At 49.9% G+C, this 21,463-nt stretch overlaps 1 protein-coding gene across 1 annotated transcript in view; it reads left to right on the plus strand.

Annotated features, from left to right (window-relative positions):
- Positions 1-16,137: 16,137 nt before the first annotated feature.
- GRIN2A (glutamate ionotropic receptor NMDA type subunit 2A) overlaps positions 16,138-21,463 on the plus strand; it is a 342,626-nt gene continuing 337,300 nt past the window's right edge. Inside the window, exon 1 of the mRNA XM_016197618.2 lies at positions 16,138-16,566. Within this exon, the coding sequence (XP_016053104.2) occupies positions 16,153-16,566 (414 nt within the window). The 5' untranslated portion in view covers positions 16,138-16,152. The remainder of the gene's footprint in view (positions 16,567-21,463) is intronic.

Genomic DNA, 21,463 nt, shown 5'->3' on the forward strand with positions numbered 1-21,463 from the left:
ACCAGCCCTGAAGGCCGCGAGCGTAACCGCCAGGCCCCAGGGCTAAAAGGGCTGAAGGCGAGGCTGCCAACCAAGAGGGGAGGCAGGGAAACCAGCTCTGCCCCCCCCCCATGCTAAATGACAGCCGGACGCAGATGCCCCGTCACGCGATGGTTACACCTGTTCTGCCAGAGCTTGGGGCGGTTCCGGGCATCTCCAGGGTGTTCTTCTGCTTCCTTTTCTTCCATTCTTGGTAGGTTGGAAGGGCCCTGGGAAGCTTGTGATTTCCCTTCCCTGGGCTTGAGCGTCCCTGGGTCTGCTATTTATAGGCAAGGAGGCATCAGACACAGAAAGCAGCCCTCAGGGGAGCCTCCACAGCTGCCAGGGTCAGGGCCGCATGGGATTCGCTGTTCCATTCCCGGGTCTTCATTCAGGAGCGTTCGGAACGATCAGGCAACGTCCCCAGCGGGTTTCGGGAAAGCGCCCTGGGAGAGAAGAGGGGCTCAGGTACCTGATTCCTTAGCTAGATTTGCCTCTGCCAAGGACATGCTGTGTGTCTTGGGCCACAGCACCTGGCTTCCCTGAGCCCAAGTGTGCGCTGTGTTATATCAGATTTAACACAGTCAGTTCTATTTCCATGTGAGGTTGTTATAAGGATCATATGAGGATAAGAGTGGGAGCACTTTGGAGAGTAAGGGTGGGGGTACAAGAGCTCCCCGTTTCCCCCTCCCGTATATAGCAGGAGCCGCACATGCAGATGTGCACACCAGCTGGGTAGGAAGCAGGTGGTTCCCAGGGGAGCTGCCCTGTCCTCACAGGACCTACCCCAAAGCCGCGGTTGATCAGTCAAGGTGTTGGCAGCTCACGCAGGCTGGGCTGAAGAATCACTGTGCTGGGATGTTTGGACTTGGGAAGGGAGGGTGGCCAGTCATTCTTTCCTGTGGGTTTAGGTCCAAACTGGAGATAGGGAGCATTGATATGAATGCTCCCTGACTACAGAGGAAGGCAGTTTGGGAGGGAGGGTGAATGTAGTGAGCAAGTGAGAGGGAGAAAGACACGTGAGAGCCAGGTTCCAGCTGTTCTCGGGATCTGACTGTGTTCCTGAGGCTTGACTGTTCAACCCATTGCTGGCTTCTCTGAGCCAACCATTTCTACTTTTTCAGCTTAAGTGTTTTGAATTTGTTTCTGCCATCTATTGCTAAGAGGCCGTCTGACATACTGGGCAATAGGACACTCTCAGCAGTCCAAAGAAGGAGAGAGCTAGAGTGTACTTGGGAGCTTAGTGCTCCTCCTAGTCCCTCCACCTCATTTAATACCTGAAGTCCAGCCCTGTCAACCACCTTGCCTCAGATATCTGAGCAAGTGAGCATTAAAGCCCACAGAAGAATCCAGGTCTCCTGACTTCCATCCCAGGGCTCCTCTGCCTCTCCAATCTGCTTCTTTTCTGCCTGGGCAACATATAATAATGACACATGTTTAAAAAACAGTAACTCTTACTATTTACTGAGTATGTATTAAGTTCCTCCTTCTGTCAAGTGATTCTCATGCATTATCTTAATAGCACCCAGTGAGGAAGCTATTCTTTTTCTCATTTTGCAGAGTGGAACACTGAAGTTCGGAGAGGTGAAGCAACTTCCCCGAAGACACACAGCCAGTAAGTCGCAGAGTCAGGATTCAAACACAAGTCCTTGTGTTTATGCCCTCCCCATCTTTGGCTTCCTGCTCTGCTGAGTGTGGTGGTGGCCACAGGCTTTTTTGAGCCAGTGCCTTGCTGAGAGTGTGAGGGAGCCTGAGCAGTCCTGAGAGATCAGTCATTTCCGGCATCTTGTGGCTGTTGGTATGGGAGTATTCTTCCTGGACTTGTGTTATTTACCTAAGAATTTTCAAGGCTGTTTCTTGCTTAGGTAACAAATACTTCTGCAAATATGAACAGAAAATTGGCTTTGCCTACCCAGAAGTGGGACGAGCTCCAGGGATCTCTGGAAAAGATGTTGATACAAACATGTATGTGCAGAGGAGGTCCAGGTTTTCCTCATCAACCCCACGGTAGAGAAAGAGAGTCTGTCTTTTAAATATGTTTTTATTGATTTTAGAGAGAGAGGAAGGGAGAAAGAGAGAGAGAAACGTTGAGCACGCCTCCTACTGGGGATCAGGCCCCCAACCCCGGCATGGGCCCTGACTGGGAATCAAATCGGTGACCTTCTGGTACACTGGACAACCCTCAACCCATTGAGCCACACCAGCCAGGGCGAGAAAGGGATTCTTGAAGTCTCCTGCTAAGGTGGCTTCTGCTAGGGATGGTTCACTAAGGTGCCCTTCCAAGGTCACAGAGATGGCAAAGGGCAATCTATTCCAAAGTGCCAACTTCTTATCTGAGAGGCTTGTTAAAAATACAGCGTATAAGTTATTTACTGCTGTGTAACACACTGCCCCAAATCTTAGCGACTGAGAGCAACAGCGATTGGTCTGCTGATGTGTCTGTAAGTAGGGCAGATTTCAGCAGTAATGGCTTGGCTTTACTGAGCAATGGCTTGGGCAGCTGAGCTGGGGACAGAAGGATCCACATTTTTTCTTTTTCTTTCTTTATTTTTTAATGCTTTAAAAGTATTTTAAAATTACATTTGACATATCATATTATGTTAGTTTCAGGTGTACAGCATAGTGATTAGACATTTATATAGCTTATGAAGTGATCAACCCAATAAGCCTAGTACCCATCTGACACATAGTTATTACAATATTATTGACTATATTCTCCATGCTATACTTTACATCCCCGTGACTTTTTAAATAACTGGCAATTTGTACATCTTAATTTCTTCCCCTTTTTCATCCATTTCCCCAATCCCCTCCCATTTGGCAACCACCAAAATGTTCTCTGTATCTATGAGTTTGTTTCTGTTTTGTCTGTTTGTTTACTTTGTTTTTTAGATTCCATATACAAGTGAAACTATATGGTATTTGTCTTTTGCTGCCTGACTTATTTCACTTAGCATAATACTCTCTATGTCCATCCGTGCCGTCAAAAATAACAAAACTTCCTTCTTTTCATGGCCGAGTAATATTCCATTGTGTATATACCATGTCTTTATCCATCCACCCACCTCTCGATGGGCACTTAGGCTGCTTCAGTATTTCAGCTATTGCAAATAATGCTGCAGTGAACATAGGGGAGCATATGTCTTTTCTAATTAGTTTCTGGGTGTCTTTGGATTAATACCTCAAAGTGGGATTGCTGGATCATATGGTAGTTCTACTTTTAATTTTTTGAGGAATGCTTGTACTGTTTTCCATAGAGGCTGCACCAAATTGCATTCCCACCAACAGTGCACAAGGTTTCCCTTTTCTCCATACAGGAGGACCTGCTTTTGAGATGACTCACCCATGTGGTTGGCAGGTTGGTGTGCTGGTTAGTGGGAAATCCTGCCAGGGCTGTGGGCTGTGGGCTGTGGGCCTTGGTTCCTCTTCTTGTAAGGCTCAGCCTTGGATGATGAGCTTTCTCACAGCATGGCGGCTGGGTTCCAAGAAGGAACGTCTCAATATAACAAGGTGGGATTGCATTGCATTTTCAGGATCTAGCCTCAGAAGTCACTTAGCAACACCGCTGCTGTACGATATTGGCCAAGGGAGCAAAAAAGGCCCTCCTGCTTTCAAGGTTCATAAACTGGATCTCTTGGGGTAGTGGCAGTACTGGCCTCTAGGGAGGTGGCCGGTGGCAGGGACGAGAGGGAGGGGAGAAAGGGACAGTAAAGACAGGCGAGAGAAGGAGGATTATGTCTCACTGTAGAGCTTGATATGTTTTTGACAGACACATATATTACCTTTTGTTTAAAAAGTAAATAAAAGGCCGACATGGCAGGGGGCAGTGGGTGGGTGTGTTCATGTGTGAGTGTGTGTGTCTCTGTGTGCTCACAGTCCTGGGACAGGCTTGAGTGACATAGTTAAAGCGGCAACTCCAGTGGAAAGCAACGGAGAGGGTGCCTCCACGGCCAAGACAGGGCCGGGGCTCCAGCATGTCCATGCTCTCGAGCTTCCCAGAGGTATAATCTGCCTGACCGGGTCCATCTCTTCAAATGGAAAGAGATCCATCTGTCTGCCAGGGGCTGAGGACCCCCTGGTAAAAGCAGAAACACACTCAAAGGCAGAAATCACAAAAAGCCTTCATCCTTTCACTAAGGAAAACAAAGAAAACTCCAAACAGACCAACGCCCCCCAAAAAACCCAACAGCAAGAAAATGAATCCCCCCCCACCTCACTCAACAAAGAAAGCTGTGAAGCATAAAACCTGCCATTTATTAAAGATCCAGTATGGCCAGATACTTAACCTAATTTAATTCTCATCCCGCTGTGGTGGTGCAGGTGAGGAAACTGAGGCTCAGGGAGGCAGGATGACTGGCCCTCGCTGGCCTGGCTGGAGGGAAGGCGCAGAAGCGGGGGTCCAGCCAGGCCTCCGGGCATCGGGGCGGCTTAGAGGCCTTCCTCCTTCCCCCCTCTCCCTGCAGCACCGATCCTTGGGTGGCTTTGCCTAATGAAGAGAAATGTTCTTTATGCAATTTGGATCTGACCGCTGGACTTGGCAACAATTTGTTTTGTGACTTCCCAGTAAAAAATGGAATTCTTTTTTAAGAACAGTGACTCTCGGAGGGCAGAGCCAGGAATTTTAATTGGGCGAGAGGCAGCAGTGAGTGGTGGAGTGAGCACCAAGTGGGGAGTCAGGGAGCATCTAACCCAGTCTGACTGGCTGCGTGACCTTGGGCAATAACGTTAGTGCTCATCGGTAAGGATACTGGCCTCCACTTGTTGATCTGTTGCTATGTTCCAGGTGCTGTGCTAAGGGGCTCAAGTGTATCACCCCCTTGATCTCAGCAATCCTGTGGGGCAGGGAGGTACGGATACCATCCCCATTTTGGAACTTGAGGCTTTGGCATTGAGCAGCGTGGCAGGACCACACAAATAGGAAGAGTTACGCCCCAGGTGTGGGCCTGGGCAGAGGGCTCCAGAGTCGGTGCTTTACCATCGTCCCATAATGTTGGTGCAAATATGAATATGATACAGACACCGGCAGAGGCTAACATTTTTTGAACATTTCCACGGGGCAAACACTATTCCAATCACCGTATGCAATAGATCGTTTAACCCCCAACAGTGACTCTGTGAAATCGATACTATTATCTCCTGTTTTTCAGGTGAAGAAACTGACTTCTCATGTGTTTAGTGAAGGGGTTATCTCCCTTTGCTATGTGGTTCTTTTCTAAGAGCCATTACTTTCAGAGAAAGGGTAAGACAGGCATGAACCCAGGTCATGCGGGGTGGGGCTGGGTTCTGACCAAGCCCCTCCTGCTCCTCCTTCTCAGAGGGAAGCTTGGGAGGTACGGGACAAATGCCTCACCGGTCCCTGCCCTGGAGGCTGGAGCACAGGCCCTCCCTGGGCTGGCCGCGCCTGTCTTCCACGGGTTTGGGCTGGGCAGCCTGCCTCCTTGGCAGGGAGGCTACAGCCTGAGGCTCCTGGGCCCTGCGTGGCTCGGTGAACTGTGCAAGGGAAGGGAGGCTCTGCCAATGTGTCACCTGCCAGCTCCCCTCTGGGCACCATCTGGGACACACTGAACTGGAAAGCCAGGACCAGGCAATGGCTGCCTCCTCTGCCCTGTGGGCCTCTCCTCCCTGAACTCACACCAGGAGCACAGCCCAGGGAAGGTGCCAGGGCATGGGGGACAGAACATCCCAGGGCAGCTTCTTCTTTAGGCCCCCAGGGGCCCTATCAAGCAGTAATAAGCACACTAATAGCAGGCATTTGTTAAATCCTTACTAAGGTTAGGCTCTAGGCTAAGTGCTTTATGTGTATTGTCTCATTCAATGTACCCCTTACCACCACCATATTTAAGTACTATTGTCCCCATTTTATAGGTGAGGAAACAGAGACAGAGAGAGGCTAAGGGACCTACCCAGGCTCATGCAGCTGGTAAGTTTCAGAGCCAGGGTTCAGATTCTAATTTTTAAAGCTTGGCTGGCTCATGAGTCCTGGATTCTAAACTCTGCTCAGTCTCTCACTGAGATTAATTCTCTTCAGTCCCTCGCTCTCTATAGGTCTTCAGTTTCTTCTTCTGCACAATGCAGGGGTGGACCATATTTTCAAAATGTGTCCATCGCAGTCCCAGAGTTCCATCAGGGGCGATGGACACATTTTGGGGGGTGGAGGTGGAGTTGAGGGAGAGGTGAGGAGAAGCCTCTTACCCCCTCTTTAACCTGAGATGAAAGTGCGCTTTTCACTGCTTCCCATGTTAGGGTTATATGTGAGAGTTGGCCTACAGAGGAGTTCTGCTGCATACGTTAAGTCTGAACTATAGCAATTGCTGATCTGACATTCTTGTATCTGAAGGGGGAGGAAAATTGGTCTCGGAGAGGATAAGGGGACCTATGTAAAGAGGCCCAGCTAATTAGTGACAACGCAGATTACGTACTGGTTCAAAGTGCAGGTTCTGGAGCCAAATGGGTTCAAGTCTTAGCCCACCTATTACTAGTGGTATCCTTGGGCAGGGTCAGCTCTCCACTGCTAGACAATCCCTGCTTTGCTACCACTGAGAGCTGCAGGTGGGAGAGTTGATGCCCTGAGTCATTTCTCTGATGGAAGAACTCAGTAACTGGTCATATTTTCTTTCCGTCTTTACTCCCAACCCTAACTCCCAACCCAAAGGGCACAGGACACCCAAATGCCTGTGGACCTGCCCAGTTATGATGCAGATACCAAAGGTACCCAAGGACTGTCCCCCCTCAAGGAATAGCAAGAAATAATGAATTTCCATCCAGCCCCTGTACTGGAATTCACACCTGAAGAATCCGTACTCATGGATAGGGAAAGGGGTGTGCTTGTGGCAAGGAGACATAAATAAGAAACTGTGTCTGACCATCAGTAGCTGTGTGACCTTCAGCACTTACCTTCCAGGCTTCGGTGCCCTCATCTTTAAAGAACAGTGTTGAGGTTTGATGGGCACTGTTCCTTCGAGATGGTAGGCTTCAGTGACCCCAGGCACAGGAAACATGACCTCTTTCCTTGGCATCCACACTGGTCCCTGAGAAGCCTTCTTCCTGAGCGCAGACCTATGAATCAGAGTCGTTATTGACTAAGTCTCCTTCTTTATCTTCGGGGTGAATGATGAGACTTTTGAGTACTCCTGGCCTTGGGAAATTGGCCTTAAGTGATCTGGCTGCAGGGCTTTCAAAGCGCTGTCCTGAGATCCTGTTCTGACCCAGCCACAGAGTGTGAGAGAGCTTTTAGGTCAGCGAATCTTCACAGTCAAGCCTGAGCCTGAAGGGAAGAGATTTCCTGGAGAGGCCTGCCCTCCCCTGGGCACAGGAGCTGCCCGGCGTGGGTGAGTGTGAGAGGGAGCACCCACCAGGGCTCCCTGGGGTAGAGCAGTATGACCCGTGGGCACCACAGGAGCTCCTCCTTGCTCTTCCTCTTAGAGAGGGAGTTGCTGATTTGGTTGATCCGAGTCCAGAACCCTCAAGGAGCCCTGTGTCCTCATGGGCAGAGTTGATTGGCTGTTAAAAGGTGACATACAGGTTTCGCGCCCCTCTCTCGGAAGCCCAAGCGGTAAAAGGCTCAGGCTGATTTCACAGCGGAGGCCCTCTCTCTCCCTCTGTCCCTTCCTTTCAGTCCGCACACTTGGGTGCCTTCACTTGGTCTTTCACCTTTCTGGTTTGTTAGGCAGCGTGGGCAGTGCCCCATCACATCTCCTTGGCTCACCCTGTCTACAGGGTCACTTGTAGAAAATCCATGGGCACCAGATGGCTTCCTGCATTTCCTTGTGCACAGGGCAGGCTGGAAGGGTGGGGAATTAATGTCCCTGGAGTGACCCTAACCAATGAAGGATGAGGGGTGGATAAATACCTCCCCTTCGATTCCTTGCCAGCAAGTGGAATAATTCTGAGGTGTATTCTCCATAGTCGCTCAGCCTGTCTTCAGCTGGATTGGGACTTAGGTGTCCCCAGTGGCCACCCTTCCATTATCACCACCTTTATTGGCTTCCTCCCTTCCCACTCCCTCCTGTGTTTCCTGGATCACCTCCCAAATAAACCCAGGTGCTCAGACCCTTATCTCAGGGTCTGCTTGTGATGTTGTGATTTATAAGAAGAAATATGTATTTGGTCTTTGTCCCCTGTTTCTAACACAGAGCTCCTAAAACCCTTGGAATTTCCTAAGTGAAGAGAGCACAAAGGTGTCCTTTGTTAGGTTAATGAGGTGACTCTTGGGAAGGAGGTAAGGACCTTTTGGTTTAAGGCCAGTGATTAGAAGGCTGGAAGTTTCAGTTCCTCCCCTGGACCTGCAGGGAGGAGACAAAAGCTGGAGACTGAATTCAATTAGCAGTGGCCAGTGATTTCATCCATCATGGCTGTGTAATGAAGCCGCCATACAAAACCTAAAGAGGAGCTTCGGAGAGCCTCTGGGTTGGTGAGCAGTTGGAGATTTGAGGAAAGTGGAGAGTGGTGCGCCTGGAGAGGGCATGAAAGTGTGCCCTTTCCTCCTGTGCATCCCTGCATCTGCTTGTTGATTTGTATCTTTATTACCCATTGTAAGAAATAAAAAATCCAGGGAGTAAGCTGGTTTCCTGAGTTCTGTGAACTGATCTAGCCAATTAATGGAACCCAAGGACAGGAGTGTGGGAATCTCTGATCTATAGCCAGCCGGTCAGAAGCACAGGTAACAACCTGGACTTTCATTTTCACCTGAAGTGAACGGCGGTCTTGTGGGATTGGGCCCTGAACCTGCAGAGTCTGATGCTGTCTCTAGGTAGATAATGTCAGAATGGAGTTGAACTTTAGGACATCTAACTGGTGTCCAGGAATTGCTTGTTGGTGTGAGACCCCTCCCACACTGAATATGGGTGCAAACCCCTTGCTGTTCTTGGAGGGATCCACATTAAGACATATCCTTCTACAACCTTCACCATGATGCTGGGGGAGGCAGGGGGTTTCCTCCCATTTTACTAATCAGGAAACTGAGGCCTAGAGAGGTCAGGGACTTTTCCCAAAGTGGTAGAATGTAGACTCCTGACTCCCAATTCACTATTGTTTTCTCAATGGTATGCCTTGTTGCCTCCTAGGTTCTTGTCTAGTATAAGGGAGGAAACTGGGTTGTATTAGGAAAAGACCAACGAACAACAAAATCTTTTATTGCTACTTTTATTTTAGTTTTCAAGACTAGTAATGCACCGGGCCAGGCATGGCTCAGCGGTTGAGCATCGACCTAGGATCCAGGAGATTGGGGTTCCATTCCCGGTCAGGGCACATGCCCAGGTTGCGGGCTAGGCTGCCGATCAATGACACTCTCATCATTGATGTTTCTGTCTCTCTCTCTCCCCCTCCTTTTCTTTCTCTGAAATCAATAAAGGTATATTAAAAACAAACAAATAAAAGACTAACAATGGATTTGTTTAGGGGAAGAAAAACCCCTTGATTAGAACTATTTATTTTATTTTTTATTGATTTGAGAGAGGGAGAGAGAAGGAGAGAGGAAGAGGGAGAAACATCCATTTGTTTTTCCACTTATTTATGCGACCATTGGTTGATTCTTGTATGTGCCCTGATCAGGGATCAAACCCACAACCTTCGCATATCAGGAGGATGCTCTAACCATCTGAGCTCTGCAGCCAGGGCTGATTAGAACTATTGATACCTGAATGGGTCATGGGGGCAGGAAGGGATTTGTAGCCTTTTGGATAAGTTACCATGGAAGGATTAACTGGTGCCTTTGCTGATCTGAGTCTTGAGGCCTTCAAGGAAGTCACAGAATCATAGAACATCAAACCTGGAGGGCAGCTTTGAGGTCATCTTGACTAGACTAAACCTTTCTTTTACAAATGGGGTAATTGAGGTCTAAGGAGGAAAATGTCCTTAAGATCATCAGGTAACATGGAAATTAGGATCTGAGAGAAAGTAAATATAGGCAATCAGAGTCAGGGTGTGCTAAAATCAGGAATCTATGAGAACTTAAGTCAGGCATGGCCAATTAGAACCAACTCTAATCAATGGGTGGGGCCACCCAGAACACCTACATCTGAGTAAACGCGTGAAGTTCTACCTAAACTTCGAGAGAAATAATTCAAGAATTGGTTAGTAATGTCTGCCCTGGCACAGGACAGGCGAGTCCTGTTTATCTGTCACTACATAAAAGACAAGGTCTAGGAAGCTGGGACCATGGTTAGCCCAAGAGCTGGAACCCACAGGCTGGAATTTGGAGGGATGGTGAAGGTAGACTACCACTGAAAAACAATGCCTAAAGGTCTGGGGTTCAGGTTACGCAGCCTCCCTAAATTACTTTCTTGCTCTACCCTTCTCAGGATTCTATCATACTGCTTTGGAACCCTAATAACCTTATAGAATGCAAATACATACACTTTATTTTACACAGCAGACACAGCAAAATTTCTGGATCCTGCTTCAAATTTTGCCTTTAGCCTCTTGTCTCATAGTACCAGAGTTGGTTAGCCCCACTTGAGTCTTCTGTCCCCTATATGCAGAATAAAGGGCCAGGTCAAAACATCTCCAAAAACACTGAAAGAAACAATAGCTCCATATGATGACTGCAGCTATTATGTGGAATAAAATAGGTTTCCATGATGAATTTCTTTTGGAATATTGCTGGATTAATAAAAACATCCTTTTAAACTACAGGACTTTTTTTAGATCCTTTAAAATAAGAATTCACCTTAAAGTGACTGGGATAGGCAGAGTTCCCTAAACTTACTTGAAAACAGAAAATACACCATATAGGATACTCTCTAAAGGTCTTTCAGCCTCAAAATGTGATAATTCTTCACTGATTTCCTTTGAGAATAGACATATAAAGAGAAGCATAATCGATGATTAGCTCATTTAACTTCTCTCCTGTGAACATGATATGGTGGTTGGTTTTTAACCATGGTGTTTAAATGGTTCAAAGCAAGGGGCAACCATGGGAGTCCTTTCTTTAGTAGAACACTTTAAATAAATCAATTGGCTTGAAAACAATTGAAACAATTTTTGCCTTAAGAGCAGACTAGGTTCTTTCAGTTACTTTAATGATGTGATTGGCAACAAAACCAACGGGCAAAGTTGCAAAACAGTGTTGACTAAAGGGCTTTTTTTTTTTTTTTTTTAAGTCTTTGTCAGCATAGCTGCTCTGAAGGTTTTCCATCTGAAAATCTTGGGTAGCAAAATCCTGCTCAGCATCCTAAGCTGTGTGGTGGGTTTAGTTTTGCCGCACAGCACGGGGTAAAGTTATCATGATGACATACACACTTTTTGGGTCTCCACATGTATGGTGGAGTTCTAGGGGCCCAACCAGCCTAGAGCAATTCCAGCTGCCTGTGTCTGTCTTCAGCCACAAACTGTTCCTTTTTCCTCACACCTGTTTGATCTACCCCTTTACAAGCCTGGTCACAAATAACTTTAAACTCTTCATAAGAATAGTTTTCATCAAAGACTACTTCAGGGTCAGCATTGATATACAAGAATGAATATGCTGTGACTATTAACCAGGGCATCATCAGAATGGTCTGTAAAATTAAAACAAATAAACACACGTGGCCCCACTGAAGATTTTGATGGAGAAGATCTAACGTGGGTGCAGGCACTTGTATTTTAAAAGCTTTACAGGTACAACCCATATGTATCAATAGGAGACTGGAAACACAAAGTGTTGTTTACTCATACAATGGAAAGCTACTCAGCAATAAAAAAGAAAAAGCTGTTGTTACTTATAGCAACATGTATGACTCTCCGAGACATTAGATTAAGCCACAAAAAATATACAATGTAGAATTCTATTTATATGAAATTTAAAAATGAGCAATCTAGTATAGGATATTAGAAATCAAAATTGTGGTTTCTATTGAAGGGGAATGGGATTAATCATGAAGGGACATAGGTGTACTTTCTGGGGGTGATGGAAATATTCTGTACATTGTTGTGAGTGATGGTCTACACAGATGCAAACAATTCAAAACTTGAGAAAAGTGCATTTTATTGTATATAATTATACTTTATTTAAGTAAAATAGCCTAACTTTCCTGTGAGTCCCCAGATTAAGGTCCTGTACCTGTGTCAAAGTCCAAGAAATGATGATCCCTACACAAGGAAAGGGCTTAACCCAGATCAGCCCAATTACAGCCTCAGGAAAGGGAACGCTTTCCTTTCTCTACCTTATATCACACAACCCTTCTTTTTCATTTAAATCAATAATTCTCTCATTCTTTCTCTGTCTTTTGGATAATATAACTCTGGAGCACTCAACATACAACAACTAGCTTAATAATAAACCCATAGGTGTCCAAAAACTGTTCCCCTTTTCTGTCTCCATTTCAGAAGCCATATCTGCAGTCTTGGAAGGAATTTCTTCCCTGCTAGACCACCTTGAAGAGACCTCATATTTATCAAGCACCTACTATGTGCTAGACTTTGTTGGCTCCCTTACCAAGGCTGTGCCATTTTCTTTTCAAAATAACCCTGAGATGTTGACCAATGTCATCCCAATAAATTTAATAGAAAATAACTCTGAGAAGTAGATATTTTTTACTGCTCTCCCCATGTTCCAGATTAGCAATAAAAAATGGAAGATAAATTACCAGCCCAAAGGTGACATCAGACTGATAGGTGAAGGAAGGATGCAGGTCGGAACAGTGACTGTATAACCTTTTACGATTTAAGGCCTCTTTCCTTCCAGGGCAGGAGAAGAGAAAAGCAGAGATGGGCCTTGGAAGGAGAGATACAGTAGAGTGTAAGAGGCACAGTGGTCCTCTTTTGACAATGCTTTTCATGCCCAGTCGCCAGAATTCAAGCTAGCCAGGCCCCACACACTCAGGGAGCCCTGTGCTCTCTGGCTCGCCCCTGCTGGGAGCTTAGAAGTAGCAGCCTCAGGGCGATTTTCATTTGGTCTAACTTAGAAAACAAGAAGGAAGCAAGTGGGGAATGTAAAGATGTCTTTACTTTTAGGATTCTGGCTCTCTGAGATCAGAGGAGTGGGTTCCCGTATGGGGGTGGCAAGGCACAGGGAGAAGCACTGGAACAGATTCTGTGTGTGTGTGTGTGCGCGTGTGTGTGTCAGCACGTTTGCGCGTGGAGGGGGCATTGCTGTCCTCAGCGCAAGGCGCTGAGGGAGGGGAAGCTGTAGCGGAGCCTGAATAATTGATTCTTCAGCCGCACCAGACGCCCGGGAGCGGGCGGAGAGCGCGGTTTCAGCACCACGGATAGCGCCGCGCGCCGCCGCGGGCGCCCCCGCGGTCAGCCAGCCGCCTCTCCCGGCCCTGCCGCCACCGTGCGCTCTGGGAGCGGGCGGCAGAGCTCCGCGCCGCCGTCAAGGGACTGCGGGGTCTGCCTCGGCCCGCCTCCGGGGAGACCGGCTGCGGGCGGGAGACGCCTTCGCCCGCCGAAGCTCCAAGCCTCTCCGGCTTTCGCGGGGGCAACTGCGTCTCACCGACTGGGAACAAGTCCTTAAGTTGGCGTGCCCGCGCCCCTGCCTTCCTCCTCCGCTTCTTCCGAGGCCACCGCAGCAGAAGCACGCCCTGGGAGCCCGGCTTTCCCACTGCCGTGAGCCAGGGTGGTCAGGAGCTCTCGGGACTCCCGCGGCGGAGTGGGGAGCTGAACGCCCTGCGCGGAACTGGCCCCGCAGCGAAGGGCCGGGAGCTCTGGCTGCCTCCCTCCGCCCGCGCCTCTTTCGCCTGGGGACCGCGGGGATCCCCGGCTACAGGCGCGCGCGCTCCCACACTCTCACACACACTCGCCCGCACGCTCACCCGCCGGGAGCCGGGGCTGCGGAGGGGTCTCTCGGGCGCGCTCAGAGGACAGGGCAGCTGCTGTCGGGAGCGGGGCAGGAAGCCGAGCTCCAGCTCTTTGAGGGAGGCGCCGAGGGCTTAGCCGGAGCATGGGGCCGGGTGAGCACTGAGAGTCGCGGCCGCAGCCATCAGCCCTGGAGATGACCGGGAGCGGCCACTGCTGAGAACTATGTGGAGAGAGGCTGCGGTGAGTGCTGGCGCGGGACGCAGGGCTCCTTTGGGAGAGGACCGTAGAAGGCCTGGATAGGAGGGGGCGGCGGGACCGCGAGAGAGTCGCTGTATGGGAATGATCGCGCCTCCCTCGGGGATCCGGGACCGCTGGAGCCCCAGTCCCTTTCCCTCCCCCTCTTCTCCTGCCAGCTTGTCGCAAACTCAGCCATCCCCCACCCCTCACCCCCCATTCCTTTTTCTTTCTTTCCCTACCCCCCTCGTTCAGCAGCTCCTGGCCGCACAACTCCCAGCAGCCGGCGCTGGGGAGGTGGGAGAGGGTGAGGGTGGAGGTGCCCAGTTAGCTTCTCGTGGGTGGACAAACTGGGGCTCTGGTTCTCCTGTGCGCTCTGGAGCGGAGCTCTCCATACTCGGCCACAGGGTCTGAGGATCCGGCCTGGGGGCGTCTCGATCACGGAGCTTCAGCTCCCTCTCTCCGGTGAAGCCCCCGGTGTGCACAGAGGGGTTGTGGGCATTGCAGGCTGTAGCCCAGTCCCGCTTCCCCAGTCCCGCTCCCGCGACCCGTGGGCTGACCCTGCCTCTCCGAATCCTCTCTGCCCCCACAGAGCCCTGCTGCAGAGCCTCCGGCTGGGATAGCCGCCCCCCGCGGGGGCGATGCGGACAGCGCGGGACAGCCAGGGGAGCGCGCGGGGGCCGCAGCATGCGGGAACCCGCTAAACCCGGTGGCTGCTGAGGCGGCCGAGATGCTCGTGCGCGCAGCGCGCCCCACTGCATCCTCGACCTTCTCAGGCTACAGGTACGTCCCAGCGGGAGCCCTGGGCTTGATGGGATGGGTAGGAGGAAGACTCGTCCGGAGCTAGAGCGGGAGAAGAATCTGGGGAGAGAGGGAGAGAGAAAGCGGGAGAGGGAGCACCGATAGCTAGGCGAGGGAGGAGCACCAGGGGGCGCTGCGGCACCGCAGTGCTCATAGTAGAGCGCTGAGCTTGGCGCGAGTTCGCCCCAACTTCCCCCGGCTCTGGCAGTGCCCGGCCCGAGGGGAGCGCGCCTGTGCACGCGTGCACGACTGTGCTGGTATTTACAGGCACGCGCGGCTGTGCACCTGGCGCGGTGCATATGTGTGCACTGCCTGAGCCCATGTGCAGACTCCGCATGGCCGTTGGCACCATTACGGCGGCCTGCGGCTGTGCGCAAAAATGCCCGAGTGCCAGTGAGCGTGGAGCCCCATTGCCCACGTGCACCTAAGACTTGATAACAGGTCCTGAAGTGGAAAGGGGTTTTTACAGTTATTGTCGGATGGAGAGCGTCTTGGGAGCCTACCTTTAGCCCCACGCATGTATTTTGCCAGCTCCCATGCGAAGGCCCGCGGGAGGATGCACCTCCTCTCCGGAATTCTGCATTGCACACGATGCTCGAGAAGGAGAATGTGTGTGTGTACGCGCGCGTGTGCGAACACGCGAGTGTAGGGGGTGGGTCCTGGGGCCACTTTCTTCCGGGCTCCTTGGTGCGAGGAGGTGGGGGGCCCTAAGTTCCCCTAGGCACCCCAAAGCCTGGGGCGCACAAGCAAGCGTCTTCACTCCCATGCGCTTGGGGTGTACCCTGCAGGAGAGGCGCGGGGTCTGCAGCGGGTGCCGCTGGGAGCCAGGCCTGTGCTGCATCCGGCGCGTCCTCAGGGGGCGGGGTCAGTCAACTAGCCGGGGCGCTGGAGCGCGGTTGACTGGTCGTGGTGCCTGTTCCGCCTCCACACGCCTGGCTGAGCCGTAGTTCGCTCCCTGAGAGCAGGGGGCGGGGTCGGTAACTTGGTCGGCTCTAGCTGGCGGGGAGAGGAGTGGGCGGAAGGCTTGCTCCGTGCGCCTACGCTCAGGGGCGGGGGCCCCCAGCTAACTTGGGATGCGGTGGGAGATGTGGGCAGAGTCGGGCATGGAGAAGAGGCTGGAGACAGGAATGAGAAGCAGGGCGGGTGAGAAGATGGATTTACCGCCAGGGATGGAGAATTAGCTCGGAGTGGAGTTGGGTACAGCTGGAGATGGGTCTAGTGACATGGATGGCGTCGGGGACTCTGGCAGCTTGCGCTGCCGGTGGGCTCACTACCTGGCTGGAAGAGCAAGGGGCCAGGGCAGCAATACCTTTCGCCCGGAACCGTCGCTCACCTGGGCCCTGACTGTCCCTCTCCGCCTTGCAGGGACCATAAGTGGCGACTATGGGGAGACTGGGCTGTTGGACCCTGCTGGTGCTGCCGGCACTTCTGGTCTGGCGCGGTCCGGCGCAGGGTGCGGCGGCGGAGAAGGGCACCCCGGCGCTGAACATCGCGGTGCTGCTGGGTCACAGCCACGACGTGACGGAGCGTGAACTGCGAAACCTGTGGGGCCCGGAGCAGGCCACCGGGCTGCCCCTGGACGTGAACGTGGTAGCGCTGCTGATGAACCGCACCGACCCCAAGAGCCTCATCACACACGTGTGCGACCTCATGTCCGGGGCGCGCATCCACGGCCTCGTGTTTGGGGACGACACCGACCAGGAGGCCGTGGCCCAGATGCTGGATTTTATCTCCTCACAGACCTTCGTCCCGATCCTGGGCATCCACGGGGGCGCATCCATGATCATGGCCGACAAGGTAAGGCCGGGAGCTGAGGGGCTGCCAAGGCTGCGGAGTGTGCCCGTCATAGGACAGCCGCCTGAGGTCTTCTGGAGCCCCTGGTATCTATCTTGCTGTAAAACGGGGTCGTGGCCGCTGACCCTGGTGAGAACCAGGACCTGCCTCTCCAACTCAGAAGTCAATAGAGATGTTTTTTTGTCTTGGGTCTGAAAGTGGGGTACTCAGAGGCCCCTCGGCTGTGCCAGGAGAACTCGGAAAACGCACAAGTGTGGTAGGGTGGTGGGAAGATTGGCGATTTCTAAGCAGGGTACAGATGCAAGCTTGGGGGCCACTTGAAACACCATGGCTTACATTCCTACAATATCAATTTTACCAGGTTGTTTTGTGGAAAACGTCCATTTTCCCCTCTTGTGGTGACTGAAACTATTTCAAAAAAGATTAAATGTGGGTATGCTGTGGAACAAAATGCAAAGTTTTTAGGTAAAGCACAAAAGAACAGAGAGACATCATGCTTCCGCAGCCCAAGAGGGGTGGAAAGTTTGAGGAGCCCTGGGCTAAGGGCCAGGAGAGAGTGCTCCTCTGGGGAGTGGGGGGTGGGTGGAGAGGAGAGCTGACTGCAGACCCAGAGCATGGGGGGCTTGATGCCTTCCTGCGTGTTCCTGGGGTGGAGCTGGCAGGGTTTCCAAGGCCCTCAGATGGACGGGTTGGCAGCCAAGGGTGGGTTTTGGTACTGAAGTTTGAGAGCGTCAGAATGAAGGAAGGTGTGTTCAAATTTCTTGGCTTACACTGAGGTGTGGGAGGGTGTCTTTCTGTGGACCAGGTGGGAGTGTGGGTTGGGAGAAGAGGGGAGAGAGACTTGGAGATTTGAGTGAGATGATATGAGGGCCCGGTTTGGGAAATGTGCGGGAGTGGAAGGACAGAAGACAGCCAGAAGGACAGAAGGGAGAAGCAAAGGGAGGAGTGAGATAAAAGGAAGGATTAGAGCTGTGGGCGTACTGTGCCTCTAAGCCCCAGCAAGGGACTGGGGGTCGGCAAAGGGAGGAAAAGGTGAGTACTTGTGTGCCATGGGCTCCAGCTCTGAGACGTTCAGGGAGCCTGTTCGTTAGGTGGCTGAGACATCCTAATGGAGCGAGCAGGGATTTGTCATAGCGCTTTCCTTCTGATGCTCTCAAAGCACTTTTATGTTCATCAAGTCAGATTCTGCCTCTACCTCAACAATTCCCACCAGCTCCTCTGGGAACTGTATTAATTCCTTCAGGTCTCCTGGGCTGCAGTACATTCAGCCCAAGTACATAACTGATTCAGTATCTTATTAAACATTCATTTTAAATGGTTTGCAGCCTAGCAAAATTCCTGTGTGTGGTTGAGCATTTTCCCAGCCATCTCTCAGCTTTGGGGTTCCTTTGTGGGATGAAAAACATAGGGAACAGCTGTGTCCTGCCACGGGTGTTATGGGCCATTTCAGAATGAGTCTACAAGAGCATCCTGTAACTTTCAGATGAAGTGACCGAGGCACAGGGCAGTTAAAAACTTGGCCAAGGCCACACAAGTGGGTGATGGAACTAGATCTCTGGTTTTTTAATCCCAAGCTGTGTTCTCACATTCCACCAAAGTCAAGCCTATCATTTAACTTTGTCATCCCATCTTCAGGAGGGTCAAGGAATTTTATTTTAGGGGAGGGACTGAGCCATGGAAATGTGCAACAAATCAGAGCCTACAGAGCTTGTGCATCAGGTGACCAGCTGGAGTGACCAGCCTTCAGATGACGATGTTAAGAAGGACAACAGCAGTTTCCAACAGGGATTTGGAGGGCGATTTTGGGATTTAAATAGTACCACCAATCCCTCCTCCCTTCTGAAGTTTTGACTGAAGGAGTAATACACAGAAAACGGTAGCTATGTTGAAAGTGAAATTCCTGGTTGACTAGGGCCCAGCAAAATCAGTGGAGAAATCTGGTAGAAGCTGAACTGGAGAAGGTGGTCTGAGGCTCAGGCTGGGATGTCTGAGCTGGCACGTGTGTGGCTCAGGCTCCCCTGACTCATACATCTGAGTGTAGGCAAAGCAGCAGGAACAGAGAATGGGCTCATAGCTGAGCACCCCCTTGATAGGCAGTGACCCTCCCCACTGTGGATGTCAGGCTCTGACTTACTACACCAGCAGCTGTTCCTCTGTTGAACGGGGTGTAAGAAAGGGAGCCTTGAGGAACCCAAGAGCTATGGGTGGAAGCATCTTCCTCTCCTATGGAATGAAACTGCCTTCTGGGGATTGGACAAGAGTGTGACCCTACTTAAGAATAAAGAAGAAAAGGGATGCCCTGGCTGGGTGGCTCAGTTAGTTGGGGTGTTGTCCCACACACCAAAAGGTTGCAGGTTCGATTCCCGGTCAGGATATATACCTACGTTTTGGGTTTGATCCCGGTTGGGGGAGGAACCGGGGACAAACAGTCAACGTTTCTCTCTCACATTGATGTTTCTCTCTCTCCCTCTTTGTTCCCCTTCTTCTCTCTAAAAATCAATAAAAAATCATCCTCAAGTGAGGATTAAAATAAAAAGAGTTAAAAAGAAGAGGGAATCAGGAAATGGCAAGAGGGAGATGACAAAGAACATTTTCAGAGAAGTCAAAATTAGAGAGAGATTGAAGAGGGGATGGAGAGGAGAGGAATGAAAGGCTCATTGGCTCCCAAATGGTGAAGGAAATCGGACAGTCCTCATTGCTGAGGCTATCGGGTTGGTCTTGATGGCGGAGAATCAAATATGTCAGTGGAGATAATGTTGGGGTATATGTTGGGCCCCATGTGTGGGACGTGCAGGTGATGTTGAAAACAGTTGGGTTAAAGAGTGGTATTTTGGAAAACCTTGCTGTGCTAAAAAAGGAGCTTGTCTGAGACTGAACAGCCCTTCCCTCCATCGGTAACACAACACGTTGGCTAGTGCCTTTGCCACCTGTTTCTTTCGGGCTGAGTGCTGAATGCAGTTTGTTTGGCTCTGAAGGAACTGTCGGGGGAAGTTGCCTCAAGCTCCACCTTGCTTGGTTGGTGCTGCAGTGGTGTCATGGCCACAAAGTCTGAATCTCCCCAAACTGACAAGGCCTCTCTGTTTCCCCTACCATGATGTTCACTTGGTAAAGCCCAGAACAGAACTGCTTTCCCTTCTAAACTGGGAACATGATAGTGCCCCTGTGGGTAATAATGGGACCTAATTTGATTATCAGTTAAATTGAATACCCTCCCTACCACTTTTACCTTTCCCTCAGTCTACTTGGCCCTTGAAAAAAAGAACAAAGTTTTGCAATAATTGAAATGTGTCAAGTGACAGATTTTTGTGGTGTTAATTGAATTTACAGTGAAGATGTTAATTTTTGCTTCAATCAGTGGGTGGTCTTGAGATATAATTAAGTTAGAGGTGAGAATAATGCTCGATGTACATAAGTTCTAACCACATCTTGGTTTGGCCATTTTGATCCCATCTTTTTCTGATTGCTCTAGCATCCGAATGGAATACATGCTGGTTGCAGGAACAGCCCCTAGTAAATCAGACATACGCCCCAGACCTTTACAGTTCTGCCCAGTGTCCCCAGCTCCTCCTTCCCAGTTCCCTTGTTTCTAACTGCTCCAAAGGGGAAAAGGCAAGCCTTAGATTTTCACTACACCTACCCCTCTGGGTGAATGCATAGGTTTTGCTTCATATATTTTTTCTATACATACCTCATCTCCTCTATTACAGTGTAAGTTCCCCTAGAACAGATTTTTTTTTTAAGTGTGTTTATGTGTATTTGAAATAACAAATACTCCTTCTCCACAGACAGTTTATAAAACCACGTCTTTCCATGGTAGAGCGCTTAGAAAGCACATTAAAGTTTAAAGAAGAAAATAAAAAACTCCCTCTAAATCCTACCATCAGGAGTAACCGCTGTTGACACTTGGGTCTATTTTCTTTCAAGCTTTATTTATTTAGTTATAAGTTCAGGATTATACTGTCTATATGATTACCTTTATTGTACCTTGCATCCTGTGGGCTTTCTTGGTCAGAAGGTCCAGTTTTTTCTTTAATTCTGGAAAAAATCTCAGTCATTATCTGTTGGATGTTTCCTCTCCAACATTATCTCTATTCTCTTCATATGTAGTTCCTCCATCAATCCTCCATGTATCTTAACTTAAACACGTTTCCCCCTAGTTCTCTGTTTCTCTGTGCTATGTTTGGGAAGGTTCCCTCAATTCTTCACCAAAAAGTTAACCAGCTCTTTTTATTGTGCCTGATTTATTGTTTTGCCTATCTGTTAAGTTTTTAATTTCAACATGGTTTATTTTATTTCCAAGATAAATAACTAATCCCTTTTTATGCCTTCCTGCTTGTCTTGAGTTATAAAAAACTCTTCTTACCTTGTGGATGTAAATCCCTCCTCTGTCCCCTCTGAGGATTTAAAAAATACTTATCATAAAGTCTTTTTCTGATTGCTCTAGCATCTTTGTTTTTTCAGGTATGAATTCTTCTGTTTTGGGAGTTTGAGCATTGGATGTCCTCATATATTCTCTAATTTTTGTTTCTAGCATATTTTCAAGGCAGTCTCCTGCCCTATATCTGTAAGGATGTGTGCTTTTAAGCCACAGCCCATAGCAGCAGCTCAGATCAAAGCTCTCTTCCTGCTCTACATACCCTATGGTGCAGGCTTGGGTCCCAGTCTCTTGTGGATAGCTTCATCTTGGCTCCTTGACACAGACTGGGGCATCCTTTTTGGCTGTGACTCATGGCGGATGGCACAGATGCTTCAACCCCATTCACATCTAGGGGTATGGTTCTGGGTCCAGTTCCACCCCTTATCTCCTGATGGATGTTGGGACTTCTGTTCCCACAGCTCATATGGGACCCATGCCCCCATGGACCATGTGGCTTTGATTTCTACTTGAAATTTTAGAGTC

The sequence above is a fragment of the Miniopterus natalensis genome, chromosome 3 (assembly GCF_054644295.1).
Source record: "Miniopterus natalensis isolate mMinNat1 chromosome 3, mMinNat1.hap1, whole genome shotgun sequence".
In the NCBI taxonomy this organism is placed as follows: Eukaryota; Metazoa; Chordata; class Mammalia; order Chiroptera; family Miniopteridae; genus Miniopterus; species Miniopterus natalensis.